The sequence below is a fragment of the Oratosquilla oratoria genome, chromosome 30 (assembly GCF_046742065.1).
Source record: "Oratosquilla oratoria isolate Oo_2021 chromosome 30, ASM4674206v1, whole genome shotgun sequence".
In the NCBI taxonomy this organism is placed as follows: domain Eukaryota; kingdom Metazoa; phylum Arthropoda; class Malacostraca; order Stomatopoda; family Squillidae; genus Oratosquilla; species Oratosquilla oratoria.
Window position 1 is genome coordinate 44,244,019 of NC_134806.1, and position 18,802 is coordinate 44,262,820.

Below are 18,802 nucleotides of genomic sequence, written 5' to 3' on the forward strand. Positions count from 1 at the left end.
TATATATATATTACGACTAGAATTGGGCTCGGTCGTACCAAGGTCTAAATATACAGGTCAGACCGTTTGAATTCTTCTGCGCAGCTTCTGACGTCATTAGGCTGGGTCCATTTTCTCTTTGTGAAACACTGAAGAAAACTGTGAAACGCCAAGGAAGACAGGAACTATAATATTTTATATATATATATATATATTATATATCATATATATTATATATTCATATATATAGACAGGAACTATAATATTTTATATATATTTATATATATTTATCAATTTATCCCTCTATCTCTTTATTAATTCAATTTAACTCTATCTCTTTATCTTTTAATTCAATTTATCTATCTCTTTATCTATTAATTCAATTTATCTATCCCTTTATCTATTAATTCAATTGATCTATCTCTTTATCTATTAACTCAATTGATCTCTTTATCTATTAATTCAATTTATCTCTATCTCTTTATCTATTAATTCAATTTATCTATCTCTATATCTCTATCTCTTTATTAATTCAATCTCTATCTCTTCATCTATCAATTCAATTTCTCTATCTCTATCTATTCTATTTATCTCTCTATTAATTCAATTTATCTCTATCTCTTTATCTCTATCTCTTTATCTATTATTTCAATTTTTATCTCTCTATCTCTCTCTATCCCTCCCTATCTCGCCCTCTCTATCCCTCTCCATCTATTTATTTATCAATTTATCTATTTACCTATTTATTTGTTTTTTGATTTATACATTCATTCATTATTTGTTTATTGATTTATCTATGTATCTAATTTTGTTTTTTACAGCAGCAGTCTCGAGCGAAACATGTTCTTCCCTGACCAATGACGGTCAGTCACCTTTGAACGACTCTTCGTGAGCGAGAGAGGTCAGCGATTGACCTGGAAGCAAAGAGGCTTGTTTCTTCTGAGGTCACAGCGGTGACTATGACAGTGTCGTTTGTCGCGCACTCTGTGTCACATATATTGAGACTTGGAAGCTACACAAACGCTTTTGACTGCAGAAGAAGTTTATCTCGTGGCGCAGTGGTTAAAGTTCTCGCCTGCCACTACGGCAGTCCGGGTTCGAATCCCGCCCAGGGCTGAAATAATTTCAGTATCGCTGTGCTGCGGGTTGTTACTCCAACTGTCGTGGGCGGGGTGTTGGGTGTTTGTGTGTCCGTGTAAGGTCACAGCATTACCCATAGATCGGTCCTACGAGCTCTGAGCTCTCATCCGGGAGGTTAATAACTGTCGACCACGAGTCCAACACGTGATCCAAGACCATGGTCAATGACATGGCAGCAGCCGGGTCAAGTATAAGCAACCCTTGTAAGGAGTTGAAGCAATTGTACATAAACCCGTTGTACGTTGTCCAATCGTAGTCAAGGATATTAGAATGACCTCTGAGTATCCTCCATCAGGTTTGCTGAGCACTGTGTATTCCCTCTGTGATTGATGGACGTATTCATCAACTGAATTGATTGGGTTGCAAGGGTTCAAAGTGGGGTCTCATGATATGATTATCTCTAGACTTAAAATCTGATAGGGTGACGACGAGATGATGTTAAATAGAATTTATATTGCAACATTGAATATAAAGATGTTTCCTAGTGTCCTAAAAATGAGACCTAACCTAACCTTAGGTATGAAATGTTTGCCGTCTTACTTTTTCGTTAATCTCTACCGACGTTACCATTAATTTGTGGTACTTATATATGTGGTTGAAAATACTCATAATGATAAGAGCTAACCGATTAATTATATAGGTAAGAATTGCTGCTGTGAGACTGGCCAACATCTTTATAGATACCCTATTTTCATTCATGATGATGCATAATTTTGTCTGGAGGGGAGTCTACACAATACAAAATAATTCGGTAAAGTTCAAGAAATACGTAAATGACATGAAATTTACGTTGTTTAATAGCTCCTGACCTAATACTAATGCAAAAGAGAAAGAAATGAAAAAATGTGTTTGCATGTTTATATGTTACGAATCTCGCTCACACATCTGACTTGTAACACATTTAGAGTGAATGAATGAGATCCCAAGACTCCATTCTTTGGGATATCTCAAAGACAAAAATGACAAGACCCTTTGATTCGTAACACATAGTAAGAGTGAATGGATGAATGAGTTCCCAAGATGCCATGTCTTTGGATAGCTTAAAGAAATGATAAGGCCGCCATTCATTTTTCGTATAGTGAAAAAGTGAAAAACAACAACAACACAGTTGTAAAGTTTAACACTATTCATTAAAGTTAATAGGATTACATGAGTGATTACAATCACTGAACATACAAATGAGTAAATAAGTTTCAAAACAGAAGATTTCCGCTCCTAAAACTTTTAACGGGGGTGAAAGAGAAATTAATTAATTAATTAGTTACCGACGAAAACACTGTCTAGGCGTTCCGCGTCACTGCCATACACACAACATCTAAATGAAATTCTAGCTGAGTTAATTATCTTACGAATAATACAGGGGGAGTACAGAGGACTTACATGAGCTGACAATCCTCCCGAGGCGACACAACCTCTACGAGTACATGGCACTTCGTTATATTAAACCGAATCTCTGACACGCCCTAGGGCGCCTAGTGCTTCTACAAAAAAAAAATCCTCTGATTGGCCCATAGGAATTGCGTCTATGGAAATTGAACCTGATTGGTCAAGTTGAATGAAACATTCTGGTCTCAATATCCTATGTGTTACGAACATTTTAGTAGTATTAGCAAAACTATAACAATATTTATGTGTCATATGTGTACTGACTGGTATTACTCATGATTGTCTCCGGTCCCCTTGGTTGTCTGTGTAACTTAGTGTAGAATAACAATCTAATGAGGACCACAATAAAAATAAGCGTACAAGTTTTTTTTTTTGTGTTATCCTCGGCAATTTGCAATTATTATTTCGAACTATGTGTTCTTGTCATTAACTGCATTTCATGTATATTGATTCTCTGCCAAATAAAATTATTATTATTATTATTATCATTATTATTATTATTATTATTATTATTATTATTATTATTATTATTATTATTATTATTATTATTATTATTATTATTATTATTATTATTATTATTATTATCAATTGTACAATTAAGCCAATAACTAATTTTTTTTAGTCATTCCCAGCAAACTAACACATTTCGTTCTCTCTTGTATATGCATGATTAACAGAAAATGTATTTTGTCCAATGAAAACTGCGCTAATTTTGTAAGATAAAATCGTATATACTTATTTGTTTACATGGTGGACTTTTGATGTCCCTCCTCACAGTCGTGGTGGTCTACCGCTACCTCCAGATCTGGCGTCCCACTCCAGAATGGCCACTTGATCTGGTATGGTATCAGAGGTTCGACATCTGCTGGTGTAGCTCAGAACTGGGTGCTCGTCGGGGACAGATTTTAGGAACTTGTCTAGCGTACATTTGAACTTGTTCATTAGACAACCAGTGATGTTCTTCACATTATTGGACAGTACATTGAATACTTTAAGCTGATCATAGGCCAGATTGGTGACCAGTAGGTTCTTGACTTTTGCCTGGGCTTTGGAAAATATACATCATTGATATTTTCCCCGTGGTTATCGTGTGATAGTCTCTTGGACAAAACGGTGGTGTGTTCTCAGTGTTAACTTCTTCAATACGATGACGTAGAATTACTTTGCTGCGGGTCAATGCATACAATTGCATGTAGTTAAAGGGACTAATTATGGGTTCAATTGGTTCTCAGTCGATTGAGGTCTTGAACTGGACCAAACTCCATCCAATGGGATTCCGGGTTGAAATGGTCAGTGAAAGAGAACCGCCGATTACTGAGATAGACAATACAGTTGCTCAGTAATATTCTCAGTGTGAATGAAAGAGAACAAACGGCCCATCACCGAGAATCTAGGTTTCTTAAAACTGGCAAGTCCCTCTGTAACAATCCTCTCGGTAATTCAAAATACAAGATGCTGCCATGTATTTGGTTCACAAGAATGCTCTGCACAGACTGTTGTCGGCTAAAGAAGCACTCATTAACATATTTAGTCCATTAATTACCCTTACGCATCTCGAGATGGCTGCGCAATTATAGGATCGGTAAATAATGTTGCCCGATCGCAGATCGCCAAATCGCGAGGAACTTTTGTATTATGGTAGGGTGTCGGCCAAACTCGGGCCTGTCTTGATTGAACTCACGAGCGGGTGGTCGTGATTTGGATTCCCGGGAACCACTGACTGCAGCCTATGTCGCGTTGGTTCTCGACAGCCCAGGGGTTTCTCACTTCCCGCGGCGTGGGAGTCGGATGGTGAGTGAGTGAGTGAGTTAATCCTGTGGGATTGTCGTCACCAAGCAATTTTATTCAGCTGAGGGGAACCTCGCGGTCCCAAGGAGGAATTTAATCCTATTTTTTTGGGCCAAAAAATCAAATGCACTTTGGGCTCTGCAATTGCTCGACTTTGGGCTTAACAGAAAAGTACCATTTTGGGCTAAAAATAGCCATTGTCTCTATTTTTCTAATTTTCTTTTTTTAATATAATTTTCTTGTTTTTATATTTTCATTTTTTGGGCTAAAAAATAAAAATGCACTTTGGGCTTAAAAGAAAGGTGCCATTTTGTGCTAAAAATGTCAATTTTGTCTATTTGCTTCTCTTTTATATAATTTTCTTGTTTTTCTTTTCTTTTTTCTTTTTTTTGGGCTAAAACATCAAATGCACTTTGGGCCTAAAAGAAAGGGGCTAAAAATGTCCATTTTGTTTACTTTTTTTTTATCGCTGGGAATTGAGTGAACGTTTTGGGCTTCGTTCACCTCCTCCAGGTATCGACGTCGCTCCTGGTCCGGAACCATGCAGGAGGCGTTCTCCACTGTCGTGAGGGTGGGCTTGCCCTCCACGTCTCGACGTCACTCCTGGTCCGGAACCAGGCTGGAGGTGTCCTCCATTGTGGGGCGCCTGGGCTCGGCCTCCAGTTCGTAAGACGTCCTCCCGAGTCCCGAGTCGCCCTCTGGGACAGCCTCCGGGGGCTCGTGTCTCTCTGGAACCTGGAGGAGGGGGAGATCGCTTGTTCCTTGCACACCGAGGAAGAAGAAGAGACGTCATCGTCATCTTCTTCTTCGTCGTCGTCGTGCATCCAGCAAGGGAACCTCCATCCTTCGGAGGATTCTCGCTTGCTGATGCAGAATATGCAATCAGCTGTGCTGATGCTGCGCAGGTAGTCCTCTACGAGGACGTCCTTCCTTTGGGCGGGATCTTCTTGTGGGAGCACCTCTTGAAGGGTCCCTGGGCTTCTGGCATCCTTTCTTGACTCTATTCTAGGGCTTGGACTTGTAGAAGGGTCTGGTTCCTCCTTGCGGGCGGTCTTCGGAGGAAGTCTCCGCCACGCCGGGGCTTGAGGCCTAATAGAGGATCTCCTCCAGCAGAGGGCGCCGTCGTTGAACATAATTCCCTCCACAATTCAGGACTTCCACGGAATCGAGGCTCAGCACGTGTGACTCCGCTTGTCGCATCTCCGTTTGCGGCCGATGCTGGTGGTCAGTCGCGGTCATTATCATCATCCTTATCATTATGATCATTATCATTATCATTATCATTGTCATCATTATCATTATTATCATCATTATCATCATTATTATCATCATTATCATCAACATTATCATCATTATCATCATCACCATCAACATCATCATCATCATCACCATCATCATCATCACCATCATCATCATCATCAGTATCATTATTATCATTATTATCATTATTATTATAATTATTATTATTATTATTATTATTATTATTATTATTATTATTATTATTATTATTATTATTATTATTATTATCATTATTATTATCAGTATTATTATCAGTATTATTATCATTATTATTATGATTATTATCATTATCATTATTATTATTATTATTATTATCATTATTATCATTATTATTATTATTATTATTATTATTATTATTATTATTATTATTATTATTATTATTATTATTATTATTATTATTATTATTATTATTATTATTAATATTATTACTATTACTATTAATTATCATTATTACTATTATTATCAATACTATTACTATTACTATTACCATTATTATTATCATTATTACTATTACTATTACTATTATCATTATTATTATCATTGTTATCATCATTATCATCATTATCATTATTATCATCATGATCGTTATCATCATCATTATTATGATCATTATTATCGTCGTCGTCGTCGTCGTCGTCGTCGTTGTTGTTGTTGTTGTTATTGTTGTTGTTGTTGTTACTATTATTACTATTATTATTATCACTATTATTACCATTATTACTATTATTGCTATTGTTATTATTATTGCTATTATTACTATTATTGTTTTTATTGCTATCATTGTTATCATCATTGTTATCATCATCGTTATCATTATCATTGTTATTATCGTTATCATCATTGTTATCATCATTGTTATCATTATCATTGTTATTATCATTGTTAGTTATCATTGTTAGTTATCATTGTTATCATCGTTAGCATCGTTAACATCGTTAACATCGTTATCATTATCATTATAATTATCATTATTACTATTATTACCCACAATGATGAAATTGTTGTTGCCAACCCTCCATCATTTGTAACCTAACTAGAGCAAAACTCATAATGTGATTAGTTCTAGTTAATTCAGTTGCTCGCGCTATGGTCATGTATATTCTCGAAAGCATATAATTGACGAACATTTTCCCATTCACATCTTCATTATGCTTGGATCATTACGTTGAGTGGTATAAACAAGCAAATCGATTAATATATTCATGTGTGCGTGTGTGTGCGTGTGTGTGCGTGAGTGTGCGTATGTGTATATATATACACGTATATATAGTGTACATGTAGACACACACACACACACAAACACATATATACACTCGCGTGTGTACATGCGCTTGTATGTGTGAGTGCATGTGTATGTGTTTATGTGTGTGTGTGTGTGTGTGTGTGTGTGTGTGTGTGTGTGTGTGTGTGTGTGTGTGTGTGTGTGTGTGTGTGTGTGTGTGTGTGTGTGTGTGTGTGTGTGTGTGTGTTTGTGTATGCGCGTGTGCGAGTCAAGAAGTGAGGCACTAAGGAGGTCAAGCGCATGGGTTCCGTAACAGTACATGTCTCATTTTTTAATGATTTATTTATATATTTATTTATCTCTTTATCTATTAATTAGATTTATCTCTATATCTATTAATTCAATTTATCTCTTCATCTCTTTATTTCTATCTACAATTCAATTTATTTCTTTATCTCTATCTATTAATTCAATTTATCACTTTATCTCTTTATCTATCAATTCAATTTATCTCTTTATATTTTTATCTATTAACTCACTTTATCTCTGTATCTCTTTATGTATTAATTCAATTTATCTCTTTACACTCTTTATTAATTCAATTGATCTCTTTATCTCTTTATCTAGTCATTTAAATTATCTCTATCTCTTAACATCTTTGTATCTTTATATCTCTATCTCGTTATCTATTAATTAAATTTATCTCTTTATCATCTCTTTATCTTCTTATCTCTATCTATTAATTCAATTTATCTCTCTATCTCTTTATCTATTAAATTTACCTATTTATCCATTAATTCAATTTATCTCTCTTTATCTATTCAATTTATCTCTCTATCTCTTTATCTATTAATTCACTTGATTTCTATCTCTTTATCTATTAATTAAATTTATCTCTCTATCTCTTTATCTATTAATTAAATTGATCTATCTCCTTATCTATTAATTAAATTTATCTCTATCTCTTTATTTATTAATTCAATTTATCTGTCTATTGATATGTTGATTCAATCTATCTCTATCTCTTCATCTATTAATTCAATTTATCTCTATCTCTTTATTAATTCAATTTCTATCTATTTATTAATTCAATTTATCTATCTGTTTATCTATCAATTCAATTGATCTCTATATCTCTATATTGATTAAATTTATCTATCTCTTTATCTATTAATTCAATTTATCTCTATCTCCTAACATATTAATTCAATTTATCCATCTCTCTCTCTCCATCTCTATCTATTAATTCAATCTCTAACTCTTTAGCTATTAATTCAATTTATCTGTATCTCTTTCTCTTAATTCAATTTCTATCTCTGTCTCTCTCTATATCTCTCTCTATCCCTCCCTCCCTATCTCTCCCTCTCTATCTCTCTCTATCTATATATTCATATATTTATTAATTTACCTATTTACCTATTTATTTGTTTATTGATTTATGTATTCATTCATTATTTGTTTATTGATTTATCTATGTATTTTTTTAGAGCAGCAGTCTCGAGCGAAACAAATTCTTCCCTGACCAATGACGGTCAGTCACCTTTGAACGACTCCTCGTGGGCGAGAGAGGTCAGCGGTTGACCTGGAAGCAAAGAGGCTTGTTTCTTCTGAGGTCACAGCGGTGACTATGACTGTGTCGTTTGTCGCACACTCTGTGTCACATATATTGAGACTTGGAAGCTACACAAACGCTTTTGACTGCAGAAGAAGTTTATCTCGTGGCGCAGTGGTTAAAGTTCTCGCCTGCCACTACGGCAGTCCGGGTTCGAATCCCGCCCAGGGCTGAAATAATTTCAGTATCGCTGTGCTGCGGGTTGTTACTCCAACTGTCGTGGGCGGGGTGTTGGGTGTGTGTGTGTCCGTGTAAGGTCACAGCATTACCCATAGATCGGTCCTACGAGCTCTGATCTCTCATCCGGGAGGTTAATAACTGTCGACCACGAGTCCAACACGTGATCCAAGACCATGGTCAATGACATGGCAGCAGCCGGGTCAAGTATAAGCAACCCTTGTAAGGAGTTGAACCAATTGTACATAAACCCGTTGTACGTTGTCAAATCGTAGTCAAGGATATTAGAATGACCTCTGAGTATCCTCCATCAGGTTTGCTGAGCACTGTGTATTCCCTCTGTGATTGATGGACGTATTCATCAACTGAATTGATTGGGTTGCAAGGGTTCAAAGTGGGGTCTCATGATATGATTATCTCTAGACTTAAAATCTGATAGGGTGACGACGAGATGATTGTGTAAAATGCCATGACTGTACTCTCAGTCTGGGCCCTCTATTTGCTTTGCTCTTTTCGTACGAGAAATTAAAATGGAATTAATTATTCATATTTTGCCATATATCTTTATGATGTTGGTATTAATATAGAATTTGTCTTTGCACATGGTTTGATTTTTATATAAAAGAAAATGTGAATATTTTTCCTTCGCTTTTTGATATCTTTGATGATGTGACTGATCTCCTTTGTCCAAACTGTACCTTCCTGTAAGGCATCTTTTTTTGAGTTCTTCGTCGGAATTCTGAGCAATTTTGGCATGAGCGCTCTAATTCTTTTGCCGTAAAATTCCAGCTGTGACTCCTGTTTTACGTGTACAGTAAGGAGGAACATTTTTCGATTTTTCCCATCTTACGGCATGCAGTCGATTTCAACAACTTGAGAGGTAAGAAATGAATGTTAATCTGAAACCTAACCTCACCTGACCTAACCTAACCTAACCTGACCTGACCTAACCTAACCTAACCTGACCTGACCTAACCTAACCTGACCTAACCTAACTTAAAAATTCTGCATGACGTAAAATGAAAAAAAAAAAACCCAACCAGAGTTTTTCATGATCTAAAATCTAAATCATTCGTCCGACTTTTTTTTTTGTCTATTCAAGAAAATTATGTGACTGTAAGCGAAATAGGAAAATGTATGACGTACTCGATAGAAAAAAATCGTATTGACGTTGTGAAAACTGCAGAATGGGTCGGAACATTTCCTTGGAGCTGTACGTCATTGCCCAATTTGAGACTATCTTTGTTTTCTTCCTCGAAGTACTTCTTGAGTCCTTGGTCGCCCATTCTTTTACTTTCCATTTCTAATACTGATGTCTTATCTGCGTACGCAATTTTCGGGAAGAGAGTTGACAAGCTGGAAGAAAATCATTTTCCTCCAGCATAATATCAAATGATATTCTATGTGAATTATTAAAAAAAAATAGAAAATAAAAAATAAATCTCCACAGTGATTTGACGGATGGAAAAAGTTGTGGAGGTGGGCGGTGCTGGTGATTAATCTATACAATCGTTTGAGGATCATCGTTGAACCACGAACGATCATCGTTGAGCGATAATTATCGCACCGAGGAAAACATACAGTGACCCCCCCCGGTCGGTTAATCGCTCTGTACCGCCCGGTAGCCCAGTGGTTACCGCGTCGAACTCACGAACGGGTGGTCGTGAGTTGGATTCCCAGGGAACTACTGCAGCCTATGTTGCGTTGGTTCTCGACAGCCCTGACCAGGCTCAATCTTCCAGGGGTTTCTCACTTCCCACGGCGTGGGAGTGGGATGGTGGGTGAGTCGTCACCAAGGAATTTTATTCAGCTGAGGGGAACCTCGCTGTCCCAAGGAGAAATTTAATAACTTTTTTGGGGCTAAAAAGTGAACTGCACTTTGGGCTTTGCACTTGCTTAATTTTGGGCTTAAAAGAAAAGTACCATTTTGGGTAAAATGTAAATTTTGTCTATTTTTTCTAATTTTCATTTGTATATAGTTTTGTTGTTTTTATTTTTCTTATTTGTTGGGCTAGAAAATAAAAATGCACTTTGGCCTTAAAAGAAAGGTGCCAATTTGAGCGAAAAATTTCGATTTTGCCTATTCCTCTAATTTTCTTTTTATATAATTTTCTTATATAAATCTTATTTCTTTTTCTTTTTTCTTTTTTCTTTTATTTATTTATTCTTTTTTTTTTTTTTTTTTTTTTTTTTCTTGCGATGGGCCTCGATTGAATGTTGTGGGCTTCATTCAACTCCTCCAGGTATCGACGTCGCTCCTGGTCCGGAACCATGCAGGAGGCGTTCTCCACTGTCGTGAGGGTGGGCTTGCCCTCCACGTCTCGACGTCACTCCTGGTCCGGAACCAGGCTGGAGGTGTCCGCCATTGCGGGGCGACTGGGCTCGGCCTCCGGTTCGGGCGGCTCCCTCCCGAGTCCCGAGTCGCCCTCGGGGAGAGCCTCCAGGGGTTTGCATCTTCCTGGAGCCTGGAGGAGGAGGAGATGGCTGGCTCCTCGCATACCGAAGAAGAAGAAGAGACATCGTCGTCATCTTCTTCTTCTTCGTCGTCGTGCATCCAGCAAGGGAACCTCCATCCTTCGGAGGATTCTCGCTTGCTGATGCAAAACACACAATGGGCTGGGCTGATGCTGAGGAGGTACTCTTCCATGAGGACCTCTTGAATGGTCCCTGGGCTTCTGGCGTCCTTTGTTGATTCCATCCTAGGGCTTGGGCTCGTAGCTGGTTCCTCCCGGCGGGCGATCTTCGAAGGTAGTCTCCGCCACGCCGGGGTATGAGGCCTTATGCAGGCTCTCCTCCAGGAAAGGGCGCCGTCGTTGAACATAATTCCCTCCACAATTCAGGACTTCCACGGAAACGAGGCTCAGCACGTGTGACTCCGCTTGTCGCATCTCCGTTTGCTGCCGATGCTCGTGGTCAGTCGCGGTCATTATCATCCTTATCTTTATCATCCTTATCTTTATCATCATTATCATCATTATCATCAGTATCATCATTATCATTATCATTATCATCATTATCATCATTATCATTATCATCATTATCATCATTATCATCATTATCATCATTATCATCATTATCATCATTATCATCATTATCATCATTATCATCATTATCATCATTATCATCATTATCATCATTATCATCATTATAATCATTATCACCATTATCACCATTATCATTATTATCATCATTATCATCATTATCATCATCATGATTATCATCATTATCATCATTATTATCCTCATTATCATCATCATTAACATAATCATTATCATTATTATCATTATCATCATTATCATAATTATCATCATTATCATCATCATCGTAATCATTATCATCATTATCACCATTATCATTTTCATCATTATCATCATCATTATCATCATCATTATCATCATTATCATTATCATCATTATCATCATCAACATAATCATTATCATTATTATAATTTTCATCATTATCATCATTAATATCATCGTTATGATCATTATCATTATCATTGTTATAATTGTCATTATTATAATGATCATTATTATAATTAGCATTATTATTATTATCGTTATCATTATTGTCGTTATTACTATCGTTGTTATTATTATCGTTGTTATTATTATCGTTGTTATTATTATCGTTGTTATTATTATCGTTATTATTATTGTCGTTATTATTATCGTTGTTATTATTACCGTTGTTATTATTATCGTTGTTATTATTATCGTTGTTATTATTAGCGTTGTTATTATCGTTGTTGTTATTTTCGTTGTTATTAATACCGTTGTTATTATCGTTGTTATTATTATCGTTGTTATTATTATCGTTGTTATTATTATCGTTGTTATTATTATCGTTGTTATTATTATTGTTGTTATTATTATTATGATTGTTGTTAATATTATTGCTGTTATTATCATTGTTGTTATTACTATTGTTGTTATTATTGTTATTATTATTGTTGTTATTACTATTGTTGTTATTATTATTGTTGTTATTATCATTGTTGTTATTATTATTGTTGTTATTATTGTTGTTATTATTATTGTTATTATTGTTGTTATTATTATTGTCGTTATTATTATTGTTGTTATTATTATAGTAGTGGATATTCCAATAAAACATACATGTCACACGAATGGACATGTCCTCCATCATAATGGACCCTGCCCATTGTCTAACAAATCTTGTCTGGACACTTAAAAGACATACAGACATCTTTTAGTTATAAAGTATAAGTTTGACTTCAATCGTAGGAAAAATAATGGAAACTATCATCAGAGATGCTATCGAACATCATTTAGAAAGTAACCGTTTGATAAATGCATGATAGCCAGCATGGTTTCAGACGGAAACGTTCTTGCGTGACTAACTTACTCGAATTCTACAACACAGTTATCTCGAATTATGACAAAAGAAACAATATAGATTTAATATATCTAGACTTTGCAAAAGCTTTTGATACCGTCCCACACGTAAGACCACTTACTAAATTAGCTTCGCACGGAATAAGTGGTAGCCTATTAAGTTGGACTAGTAATTGGTTGAATGATCGAAAACAGAGAGTTGTTTTAAATGGAAAAACTTTTAGATGGAAAAATGTTACAAGTGGAGTTCCTCAGGATTCCGTTCTTGGGCCACTTCTATTCATAGTATATATAAATGATATAGACCATGGACTAAAATATACTGTTTCGAAATTTGCTGATGATACAAAACTGTGCGGAATGGCAAATGATCACTTAAACCAATTAGATATTCAAGAAGATTTAGATAAATTACAGCAATAGTCTGAAAAGCAAGGTAATGCACATAGGTAAAAATAACAGTAAGTACGATTACAAGTTATTTGGAAATTCGTTAACAAAAGTGAATCATGAAAAAGATCTCGGGGGTAATTATCAGTAACAATCTCAAATCATCCAAGCAGTGTATTTCAGCCTCTGAGAAAGCAAATAAGATTCTAGGACTGATTGCGCGATCTTTTGACTTCAAAAGCCCATCACTCATTAACAAGCTATATAAATCGTTAGTTCGTCCACATTTGGAATATGCTGTTTCCGTATGGTCACCGAATCTCATTAAAGCCATTGACAGATTGGAAAAAGTACAACGGCGAGCCACAAAACTGATTCCAAATATCAAAAATAAATCATACGAAAATCGACTAAAACATATGAATCTGTTTTCCCTAAAAAAGTGTAGACTCAGAGGTAACTTGATACAGGTCTTTAAAATTCTAAAGGGAATTGACAACATCCAAAGTGACCAAATTTTCACATTGAATGAGAATCAGACAAGAAACAATGGTCTCAAACTGTCCGGAAATAGATTCAATTTGGAAGTGGGTAGAAACAACTTTGCCAACCGTGTAGTTAATGAATGGAATAAACTTCCTGCAGATGTAGTGCAATGTAGTTCAGTTCGAAGCTTTAAGAATCATTTAGATAAACACCCAAGGAAGATGCGGTAATTACTATAATTTATTTTGTATTATTTGTTTTTGTTTTGTTATCATTTGTCTGTTTGATTCTCATTTAATATTAGTTATATGTCAATTCATTATTATTTACTATTTACCTGTTCGTTTATTATTTAACTATACCTATGCATTTATTTATGTATTTTATTTGTTATTTACATTATTATAGTTTTTATTTATTGATTTATTATTATGATTTTTGTTCGCATCCGACCTAGATATGGACCAAAAGGTCTCCTGGCGGCATGCTCCGCCTTTGTAATCCTTTGTAGCACCAACGAAACATATCCTGATTAACCCTGTCGGTGAACCAGCCACCAGTCAACTTTATTCGGCTTGGGAGAAAAACTGCACAAAACGGGAAGGAGGAGGAGGAGGAGGAGGAGGAGGAACAGAGGGAAAGAGGAAGAAGGAGCCGAGGGGATGGACTCGATGGAGGGAGGATGGGGGAAGGAAGAGGTATTGAGGGGGAGGAGATTTTTACAAAGTGCGCGTTTCATCAACAGTTTAAAATTGAAACCCATAATAAAAGCATATTGATGGTCTCTCCATCAATTCTTGCATCATCTGTCTCAGCCAAACGGACCGTGTGATTATGTAGTTTGTGTATTGTGACTTTTTCTACATTATTTTCTACTGGATATGTTAAATAGCAATTATATTGCAACATTAGATATAAAGATGTTTTCCAGTGTCCTAAAAAATGAGACCCAACCTAACCTTAGGTATAAAAGGTTTGCCGTCTTACTTTTTCGTTAATCTCTACCGACGTTACCATTAATATGTGGTACTTATACCGTATATGTGGTTGAAAATACTCAAAATGATAAGAGCTAGCCGATGATATATGTAAAAATTACAGCTGTGAAACTGGCAAACATCTTTGTAGATACCTTGTTTTCATTCATGATGATTCATATTTTGCCTGGAGTCTCCACAATACAAAACAATTCAGTAAAGGTCAAGAAATACTGAAATCACAGGAAATTTACGTTGTTTGATAGCTCCTGACCTAAAACTAATGGAAAAAAGAAAGAAATAGGCGAATATTAATGAGAAAGAGAATGAAACTCAACAAACAACTCTCTAAAACACATAATGTCAGAAGCAAAACAGCAATTCAGAAGAAAAAAAACTAAGAAAAATTGAAGAAAATATATTGCAATCACACACGGACCAAAGAGTACGAGGGGAAACCAGGCAGTAAATATGATTAAGTATAACCCCAAATACTTTTTCAGCTACTGCAAAAGGTACTCCAAAACAAAGACAAAAATTGGCCACTAAAAAATGCCACAGGGACGATAGAAAAAGACCCTGCAGCAACCTGTGACCTGTTATTGCAACAATACAACAGTGTCCTTAGCTCCCCATGTCAGCATGAAATTGTACAAAACCCAGGAGAATTTTTTGCGGAGAATCCTAAACAGCTGCAAATCACCGACTTGGACATCACAGCTGAAGACATACAGTCAGCAATAAAAGAACTGAGACCAAATACAGCTGCTGGAGCAGATGGAGTACCAACCATGCTACTCCTAAACTGTAGAAACACCCTGGCAAAACCGCTGCTTGGACTATGGAAAAAGTCCCTAGACACAGGAATAACCCCGGAGCTCCTCAAAACTGGCACTGTGTCCCCAATATACAAGGGCGGTGACAGATGCATCCCTAAAAATGATAGACCAGTTGCTCTAACATCACACCTCATCAAGATCTTTGAAAAAGAGTGTTCGCAACAATAGAGTGAAGTGCATGGAGGACAACCAACTATTTAATAACAACCAGCACGGCTTCAGAAAAGGAAGATCCTGCTTATCAAAGCTCCTAGCTCATCATGATTGGGTCCTACACAACCTAGCTGAGGAGAAGAACGTAGATGTAATGTTCCTTGATTTTGGAAAGGCCTTTGATCAAGTGGACCATGGACCTCGGCATCACAGGGAAACTGGGCGTGTGAATCTATGCATTTCTCACAGGGCGCCTACAGACAGTCTCGGTAGGAGGGTCCCAATCACAAAAAGCATAGGTAATTAGTGATGTACCCCAAGGCTCTGTATTGGGCCCACTCCTATTCCTGATTTACATGGAAGACATAAATGAGGGATTAAATGGCTCTAGCCCTCTCCTCATTTGCCGACGACACCAGTTTGAGCCTACCAATCACCAGTATTGAAGATGTACCTAACCTCCAGAGAGATCTAGATACTGTATATACCTGGGGCTCAAGAAATAACATGGTTTTCAACGAAGAAAAGTTTGAAATACTGCGGCATGGCCAACATCAAGAAATAAAAACGGAAACAAACCTACTCAAAGAAGGGGGCCATGAAATTAGCGCACGGCAGACCGCTAAATGCCTGGGGGCACATCTGGGAGAAGACTGCACCTTTCACTACCACATAGACGAAACTGTGAGAAGAGCCAGAGGGATGGCAGGCTGGGTACTCACAACCTTCTATACCAGAGATCCCAAAATAATGTTGACCCTTTGGAACACCATGATACAGCCACTCTTAGACTACTGCATGTAGCCAGCTGTGGTCCCCCCACAAAAGAGGTGAAATTCAGCAATTAGAAGCTGCCCAACGCTCTTATACCAGGCAAATCAGGGGAATGGGGGATTTAAGCTACTGGGGACGTCTCAAAAAGTTGGGGCTCTACTCTCAACAAAGAAGAAGAGAACGGTAACGTGCAATCTATGTATGGAAAATAATTGAAGGAAAGGTACCTAACCCAGCACCCCATTCACTGCAGCCTTACAGCACTGAACGAGCAGGGAGGAAAATAACAAGAAAAAAACAATACCAACCAGAGCTCCGGAAAGGATCAAGACCCTGCTAGTGAATAGCCTGAGCCATGAGGGTCCAAAGATCTTTAATGCTCTCCCGAGGGATATAAGAGGTATCGCCGGCTGTACAGTGGACAGACTGAAGGCTGGACTGGATAAATTCCTATCACCAGCACCAGACGAACCACCTGTACCAGGCTACACTACTGGATGCCGGTCGACAAACACCATACCAGACCAGGTGACCTTAAAGAAATTGGACACCAGGAATGGTAATAGTGGCGGATCACCGTGACTGTGAAGGGGTCCTCTAGGCATATCCAAGTAAATCCAAGTAAAGTAAATGCAAGAAAACATGACACTGGAATAAAACCAATAACTCAAAAACATTTATAGTCAATCCTTGCAAAGTAACTCATTTCGTTCTCTCTTGTATATGCATGATTAACAGAAAATGTATTTCGTGTAATGGAAAACTGCGCTAATTTGCTAAGATCAAATCGTATTTACTTATTCGTTTACTTGATGGATTTTTGAGGTCCCTCCTCACAGTCGTGGTGGTCCGCCTCTGCTTCCAGAACTGGCATCCCACTGCAGAAAGGCCACTTGATCTGATATGGTATTCGAGATCCTACATCTGCTGCTGTCAACTGGGTGTTCGTCTGGGACAGATTTTAGGAACTTGTCTAGCGTACATTTGAACTTATTCATTAGACAACCAGTGATGTTCCTCGCATTTTTGGACAGTGCATTAAATACTATAAGCTGATCATAAGCCAGATTGGTGACCAGTAGGTTCTTGACTTTTGCTGGGGCTTTGGAAAATATACATCATTGATATTTTCCCCATGGTTATCGTGTGACGTTGTCGGTTGGAGAAAACGGTGATATGTTCTCATTGTTAACTCCTTCAATACGATGACGTAGAATTACTTTGCTGCGGGTCAATGCATACAATTGCATGTAGTTAAAGGGACTAATTATGGGTTCAATTGGTTCTCAGTCGATTGAGGTCTTGAACTGGACCAAACTCCATCCAATGGGTTTCCGTGTTGAAATGGTCAATGAAAGAGAACCGCCGATTACTGAGATAGACAATACAGTTGCTCAGTGATATGTTCTCAGTTTGAATGAAAGAGAACGAACCGCCGATTACCGAGACTCTAGATTTCTTAAAACTGGCAAGTCCCTCTGTAACAATCCTCTCGGTAATTCAAAATACAAGATGCTGCCATTTATTTGGTTCACAAGAATGCTCTGCACAGACTGTTGTCGGCTAGAGAAGCACTCATTAGCATAGTTAGTCCATTAATTATCCTTATACGATCTCGAGATGGCCGCGCAATTATAGGATCGGTAAATAGTGCTGCCCGGTCGCAGATCGCCAAATCGCGAGGAACATTTGTATTATGGTACGTAGGGTGTCAGCCAAACTCGGGTCCGTCTTGATTGAAGAGAAACTGCTGGAACAAGATCTAAGCTTCCAAATATGTCAAGACGAACTCTGACGCTGGCCAAACGTTTGTTTCTTCCGATTTTTCATGGACTGTAGTCTTTCACTAATTAATAGTAATATAGTTAAGATCTTTTAATAACAAGCTTGTGAGAGCTTGCGGTGGTGAGGGGAACTTGGGTGGTGATTTTTATTTAGCGACTCTAGCAGCAGTCGCTCAAAGCAAAACAGCCCCAAAATAATAAAAAGAAAGGAAAAAAAAAAAAAGCTCTATACAATCGTTTGAGGATCATCGTTGAACCACGAACGATCATCGTTGAGCGATAATCGCACCGAGGAAAACGTACAGTGACCCCGGTCGGTAAATCGCTCTGTGCCGCCCGGTAGCCTAGTGGATATCGTGTCGAACTCACGAACGGGTGGTCGTGAGTTGGATTCCCGGGAACCACTACAGCCTATGTCGCGTTGGTTCTCGACAGCCC

At 37.3% G+C, this 18,802-nt stretch overlaps 2 protein-coding genes across 2 annotated transcripts; both read left to right on the forward strand.

The window, feature by feature from the left end:
• The first annotated feature begins 14,985 nt into the window (after window positions 1-14,985).
• LOC143041311 (uncharacterized) lies at window positions 14,986-15,821 on the forward strand. Its single transcript, XM_076213134.1, has 2 exons — window positions 14,986-15,030; window positions 15,318-15,821. The coding sequence occupies exons 1-2, from the start codon at window positions 14,986-14,988 to the stop codon at window positions 15,819-15,821; spliced, it is 549 nt and encodes a 182-aa protein (XP_076069249.1).
• A 366-nt stretch (window positions 15,822-16,187) lies between these two features.
• On the forward strand, window positions 16,188-16,610 carry LOC143041312 (uncharacterized). Its single transcript, XM_076213135.1, has one exon. The coding sequence runs from the start codon at window positions 16,188-16,190 to the stop codon at window positions 16,608-16,610; it is 423 nt and encodes a 140-aa protein (XP_076069250.1).
• Window positions 16,611-18,802: the final 2,192 nt, after the last annotated feature.

Coding starts and splice junctions, on each gene's coding strand:
- LOC143041312 (XM_076213135.1), top strand. CDS start 16,188: ATGGCTCTAGCCCTCTCCTCATTTGCCGACGACACCAGTTTGAGCCTA.
- LOC143041311 (XM_076213134.1), top strand. CDS start 14,986: ATGATTCATATTTTGCCTGGAGTCTCCACAATACAAAACAATTCA. Junction 15,031..15,317: donor CCACAATACAAAACAATTCA/GTAAAGGTCAAG, acceptor ATACTTTTTCAG/CTACTGCAAAAGGTACTCCA.